We start from the raw sequence: 6,767 nt of genomic DNA on the forward strand, positions 1-6,767 counted from the left end.
GTTTTTGGTCTTTTTGGTTCCTGGTTGTGATTATTGATTCGTTATATGTTATGCATTTGAAAAACGTTAGACGACATGTTTGAGGAGATAAAATGTGAATTTTGTCATGGGATGGTAAAGAGAACTTTTAGGAAATGTATTTTTAATGGAGAGTTTTTTTTTGCGTGAATGTGGAAGGGGAATTATACGTGGCATATTTAATGGTGAAGACAAATAAAATTAAATTAACATCAAATTATCAAAGTGAAGATAAATAAAATAAAATAAAATTAACATCACCTTATCAAAGAGTTGGGATTTATATGTATTGGGCCTAACAGGCGCATACAAAGAATCCAATTAGTGGTTCGATACTTCGATGACTCCATCTAGATTATAGAGTGCAAATTGAAACGCTTATAAATAGTGGTGTACAAAAAACCCGAACCTGGATCCGGATCCGGAAAAAAAAAACCCGGAACCGGGTATTATAAAAACCGGGTTTTCTATACCCGAACCCGTCCCTACCCATAGGGTAGGGACCGGGTATTCATATTTGATCTAAAACCCGAACCCAGAACCGGGTTTTTTTATACCCGGTTTATACCCGAAACCCGGTTTTTATAAATACCCGGAACCGGTTTTTCTATAAATACCCGGAACCGGGTTTTATAAATACCCGGAACCGGGTTTTTCTATACCCGGTTATATAGCTACCTCTAGTTTTAAGTAGATGCATCTTTGAAAATATGATTACACACATCTAATTATGGTTGGAGATTATTTAATGGTGTGGTTGGAGATTATTTACTGCAGAATTGTTACTATACACAAAGTCTTTGAAGAATTATTTACTGCAGAATTGTTTCATCATCAGTAATAGCATACATATATTTGTTATATATTTGTTGCCTTGTATATCGGCCAAAACAGTTGGCAATTATCCTAAAATAGGATATGCATTGCTTGTATATATTGACATCGATGAATGAGAAGAGATCATAGAGAATTATACATAATTACAATTGTCTTCATGGTATCAGGCTATACCTAGCCGTCTCTATCCCCTGCCTCATTTTTTTTCGATCTCTTCTCCCTACCTTCTTCCCTCACCTTATTCATTACCATGGAATCTAAACTCCATCCAGCCTCTACTGTTTCCAATATCAAAAGTCTCATCCCAATTACTTTGGAGATGGAGACAGGCCAATACGCATCCTAGAGCGAGCTCTTCAAAATTCAATGTCGAGCTTTTCTCGTCATCGATCACCTATCTCCCAAACCTACCGAATCTTCTGCTTCTTCCTCCCAAACCGGCGACAAAGACGGTAAAGACAAGTCCACCCCACCACCTCCCGAGTCCTCATGGGATCGTCTTGACGCTATCGTCCTACAATGGATTTATAGCACTATTTCTAACGACCTTCTGCACACTATCTTAAAGCCAAACACAACTGCATACGAGGCTTGGAAGACACTTGAAAACATTTTTCAAGATAACAAAAGCACTCGTGCTATTCATCTGCTACAAAAGTTCTCCAACACCCGACTTGACGCTTACCCAAGCATGTCTGCATATTGTCAAAAATTAAAGGTTCTCGCAGATCAACTGGCCAATGTTGGCTCCCCGGTTGACAACGAACGTTTAGTCCTACAATTGCTCTCCGGGCTCAATGTACAGTATGAAGGTATTGCCACTATCATTCAACAACAAGATCCGCTACCGACTTTTTATGACGCCCGTTCCAAGTTGATTATGGTTGAAAGTCGCAAAGCCGAACAAGCTCTCCACACGGCTCAAGCCGCAGGCACCGCTCTCAACATGAACGCCTCTCGCCCCTCACCGAATACTCACGTTACACCTGATAGTCGGTCCACTGTTACTCCTGAATACCGAACTGACGGTTCGGATCGGAACCGGGGACGAGGCCGGTCACGCGGCAGGGGCCGTGGGCGTGGCTACTAGGGTCGCGGTAGAGGAAATCGCTCGACAGGCAATAATTTTTCTCCACAGTTTGGGTGGCCAGCTTGGTCCACCAATTCCCCACCTTGGGCCGCAAATCAGTGGGCTGACCCACCTCACAACCAATGGCCGACATGGGCTATCCCACCCTGCCCGTACCCGACAACAAACCCGCGACCTAATAATCCCGGTAGCAATGGCATTCTGGGCCCACGACCCAATCAGAATCCTAATACGGCTCAAGCTCACAATATGGCTTACACTCCGACTGACATTGAACAGGCTCTATACACTATGACGCTTAATCAACCGGATCCTACTCTCTACATGGATACGGGCGCCACAGGTAACATGACAAACAATGGCAATAATTTTCACTCCTTTTTTAATAATAGCATGTTACAACACATAATTGTTGGAAATGGATCCACCATTCCGGTCGTTGGACATGGCACTCAAACCCTACCACCACCCTTCCCCCCCTTTATACTTAAAGATGTTTTATATGCACCTAAACTACTCAAAAACCTAATCTCTGTGCGTCGCTTTACTACTGATAATTCTGTGTCTGTTAAGTTTGACCCTTTTGGTTTTCTTGTGAAGGACTACAAGACCCGGATCCCTATCCTCCGGTGCAACAGCAGCGGTGACCTATATCCTCTCATTCTTGGATCCGGGAGCTCCATCACACCTTCCGCCTTTGCAGCTATTTCATCTTCCCTTTGGCATCAAAGACTCGGTCACCCGGGCCAAGCTTCCTTACATTCGCTGAAACAGTCATCTTTTATTAATTTGAAAAATTTGAATAAACATGTTTGTTCCTCTTGTGTTTTGGGAAAAAGTGTTAAACTTCCATTTGCTAGTTCTAATACTCGTACTTTTTTACCATTTGACATAATACATAGTGATTTATGGACGTCGCCCGTCTTGAGCTCCGAAGGGCATCGATATTATGTTTTGTTTTTAGATGACTTGACCAATTTCTTGTGGACTTTTCCCATCTCTAAAAAGTCACAGGTCTTTTCCATTTTCTGTCACTTACATAAACTAATTGAAACCCAATTTTCTCGAAAAATAAAATCGTTTCAATGTGACAATGGAAAGGAGTATGTTAACACTTCCTTCAATCAAATTTTTAGCCAACATGGAATGGTTTTTCGCTTGTCATGCCCTCACACTTCTTCTCAAAACGGTAAAGCCGAAAGACAAATCCGTACTATTAATAATATGGTTCGAACCATCCTCGCACATGCGTCCCTTCCCAACATTTTTTGGCACCATGCCCTTGAAACTACTACTTACCTGCTCAACATATTACCCAATAAACAATCTAAACCCCATACACCGACTGAATTATTATACCGCCGCACACCGACTTATGATCATTTACGTGTGTTTGGCTGCCTATGCTATCCATTAATCCCTTCAACTTCTATACACAAACTAGACCAACGGTCCTATCCTTGTGTCTTTCTAGGATATCCGCCCAACCATCGGGGATATAAATGCTTTAACTTAAACACCAAGCAAATTATAATTTGTCGTCACGTTGTGTTTGACGAAACAACATTCCCATTTGCAAACACCATACCAGCCAACCCCTCCTCTACTTATGACTTTCTTACAACCCCACTTCACCCTCATTTATGGTCCCACATTGCTCCTGCTAGTCAAGACCATATGCATAACCCCACCCACTCATCCTCCACTCAAACTCACCCAACCCAATCCCACTCACAGCCGACCCACACTTCGCCAACTCCTCAATCGCCCCACTCACAGCCGGCCCACTCATCGTCCACAGCCCATTCGCCGGCCCACATTTCATCTCCGGCCCACTCATCGCACACCCCTCAAACACCCCCTTTCACCTCATCCCGTCTGCCCTCGGCCCACACTTCATCATCGGCCCATTTCCCTACGGCCCAAACACCTCCCCTAATGTCTCCAGCCCACTCTAATCTCTCTCCTTCCATGCCTTTGCCTCCCTCTTCCCAGACTTCCGCGTCTCCTCCTCCTGTCACCCAAGCGCCTCCCATTCGTACCATGCGTACTCGCGCTACGGATGGCATTCATAAACCAAAACGTCATCTCAATCTTCACACTTCCACAGTTATCCCTATACCCAAAAATCCTGTTGATGCCTTGTCCATACTGGAATGGCATAATGCCATGACCAACGAATTTCATGCTCTTATTAAAAACGAGACGTGGGAATTAGTGCCCCGACACCCCAATATGAATATTGTTCGATGCATGTGGTTATTTAAACGCAAGTTCAAGTCTGACGGCACTTTAGAACGATACAAAGCCCGGCTAGTGTGTGATGGGAGATCCCAACAAGTGGGTGTCGATTGCGGGGAAACTTTCAGCCCGGTTGTCAAACCCGCCACAATACGAACAGTGTTATCCATTGCTCTTTCACAGTCATGGCACATTCACCAGCTTGATGTCACAAACGCGTTTCTGCATGGTAATCTTCACGAAACGGTCTACATGTATTAGCCGATGGGTTTCCGTCACAAGGGTTTTCCGGATCATGTGTGTCGATTAAAGAAATCGCTTTACGGTCTAAAACAGGCACCACGAGCGTGGTATCAACGATTCACCGACTATGTCCTAACTTTGGATTTTCATCAAAGTAAGTGTGATGCCTCTTTGTTCACTTTTCATCGGGGTAAAGATGTGGCTTTTCTGCTCTTATATGTTGATGATATTATTCTCGTCACTTCCTCGGATCGGCTGCGTCATCGCCTCCTGAATTTACTTGCACATGAGTTTGCAATGAAAGATCTTGGCCCGCTTAGTTTTTTCCTCGGCATTGCCGTGTCTCGGACAAACGACTCTATGTTCTTATCTCAGCAAGGATATGCTCGTGACATCATCGAACGGGCCGGGATGACAACTTGCAAACCTGTCTCCACACCGGTTGACACTAGTCCGAAGCTCGGCTCTTCTTCGGGTGAAGATTTTCATGACCCGACTTTGTATCGGAGTCTCGCAGGAGCTTTGCAATACTTAACATTTACCCGACCAGACATTAGTTACGCGGTACAACAAATTTGCATTCATATGCACGCTCCGAGCTGATCATTGGAATGCTCTTAAGCGTATCATTCGTTACATCCAGGGCACGGTTTCTTTTGGTCTCACACTTGGTCCTTCCACATCTGCTGGCTTACTTGCATATACCGATGCTGATTGGGCGGGTTGCCCGGACACGCGTCGTTCCACGAGTGGCTATTGCATATATTTGGGTGATAATTTAATTTCGTGGTCGTCCAAAAGACAACCGACGATTTCTCGTTCTAGTGTCGAGGCCGAATATCGGGGTGTCGCCAACGTTGTTGCAGAAATTTGTTGGCTACGAAACTTGTTGCTGGAATTACGCTACCCGCTTACACGTGCTACTCTCGTTTATTGTGATAATGTTAGTGCAATTTATTTAACAGGGAACCCGGTGCAACATCAACGCACCAAGCACATTGAACTTGACATCCACTTTGTGCGCGAGCAAGTTAAACGGGGAACTGTTCGGGTCCTGCATGTTCCGTCTAGATACCAGGCGGACATTTTTACCAAGGGTCTTCCGCATGTACTGTTTGATGACTTTAGGTCCAGTCTAAGCATTCGGTCACCTCCCGCTTCGACTGCGGGGGTGTAATAGCATACATATATTTGTTATATATTTGTTGCCTTGTATATCGGCCAAAACAGTTGGCAATTATCCTAAAATAGGATATGCATTGCTTGTATATATTGACATCGATGAATGAGAAGAGATCATAGAGAATTATACATAATTACAATTGTCTTCAATCAGAGTGAAGTTCTAATGGGTCCAAGTTTGTTCTTATACTACCCTTGAAAAGTGTTGGTTCTTGAGGGATGATACTTAGTTTCATTCTGAGGTCCTTTAGTCCTATAGAGCAAATGTCCAAACCGTCTATATGAATTGTTCCACTATCAGGTTCTACCAGACGGAAAAGTGCAGTTATTAATGTTGTTTTTCCGCTCCCTGTCCGTCCAACAATGCCGATGCGGGTCCCTTCTTTAAATGTGCAAGAAGCATTAATACCCGGTCGGGTTTTTTTAATACCCGGTGCGGGTTTTTTCCCAACCTGACACATACCCGAAACCTACCCGATGAATACCCGAACCGGACCCGAACGCGGGTATATAGGGTATACATTTTTGGTAGAAAACCCGGACCCGGACCCAACCTGGTTTTTAAAAAACCCGATTTTGTAAAACCCGATCCTACCCAAACCCGATTCCTTACCCGGAACCGGTTTTTAGAAAACCCCGATTTGTGCACCACTACTTATAAGCCTATCTCTAAGTTGAACCAGTTTAGGTGAAATCAGTTTTTGATTTTCTTTGACTTGATTATAGAGTGCAAATTGAAACGCTTATAAACCGGTTTTGACACTTGGTGCACCCCTAACTAGAGGTGTAAAAAAAAACGGGTTTTAGGACCGAAACAGGAAAAAAAAAAACCAAATTTACCGGTTTTTTAAAAAACCGGTTTCAAACCGAACCGAATCAACGGTTTGTAGACCAGTTAAAAACCGACCCAAACCGGTTAGACCGGTTACTATTTTGGGTTAAAAAACTGGTTAGTAACCAAAATCGGTTATAAAAAAACGGTTTTTGTTTTGGATGAAAAAACTGTTCGGTTAAAAACTAGACCGGCTTAAAAAAACGATTTGTACACCTCTACCACTAACTCCACCCTCTTCAGAGCATTCCCATCCAGTCCATCATATGTAGTGTGTGGGGTTTTTAAAATGTAAAGAGTATAAAAAGTAGTTGTGAGTGAAGG

General features: G+C 43.5%; 1 protein-coding gene across 1 annotated transcript; it reads left to right on the forward strand.

The window, feature by feature from the left end:
• The first annotated feature begins 1,546 nt into the window (after positions 1-1,546).
• LOC110880834 lies at positions 1,547-1,945 on the forward strand. The gene has a single exon (XM_022129275.1). It carries the CDS (start codon positions 1,547-1,549, stop codon positions 1,943-1,945), a length of 399 nt encoding a protein of 132 aa, XP_021984967.1.
• The last annotated feature ends 4,822 nt before the right edge of the window (positions 1,946-6,767 follow it).

This window comes from Helianthus annuus, chromosome 10 (genome assembly GCF_002127325.2).
Source record: "Helianthus annuus cultivar XRQ/B chromosome 10, HanXRQr2.0-SUNRISE, whole genome shotgun sequence".
Lineage (NCBI taxonomy): Eukaryota > Viridiplantae > Streptophyta > Magnoliopsida > Asterales > Asteraceae > Helianthus > Helianthus annuus.

Excerpts from the sequence above, each read along its gene's own strand:
- LOC110880834 (XM_022129275.1), top strand. The coding sequence starts at position 1,547 with ATGTCTGCATATTGTCAAAAATTAAAGGTTCTCGCAGATCAACTGGCC.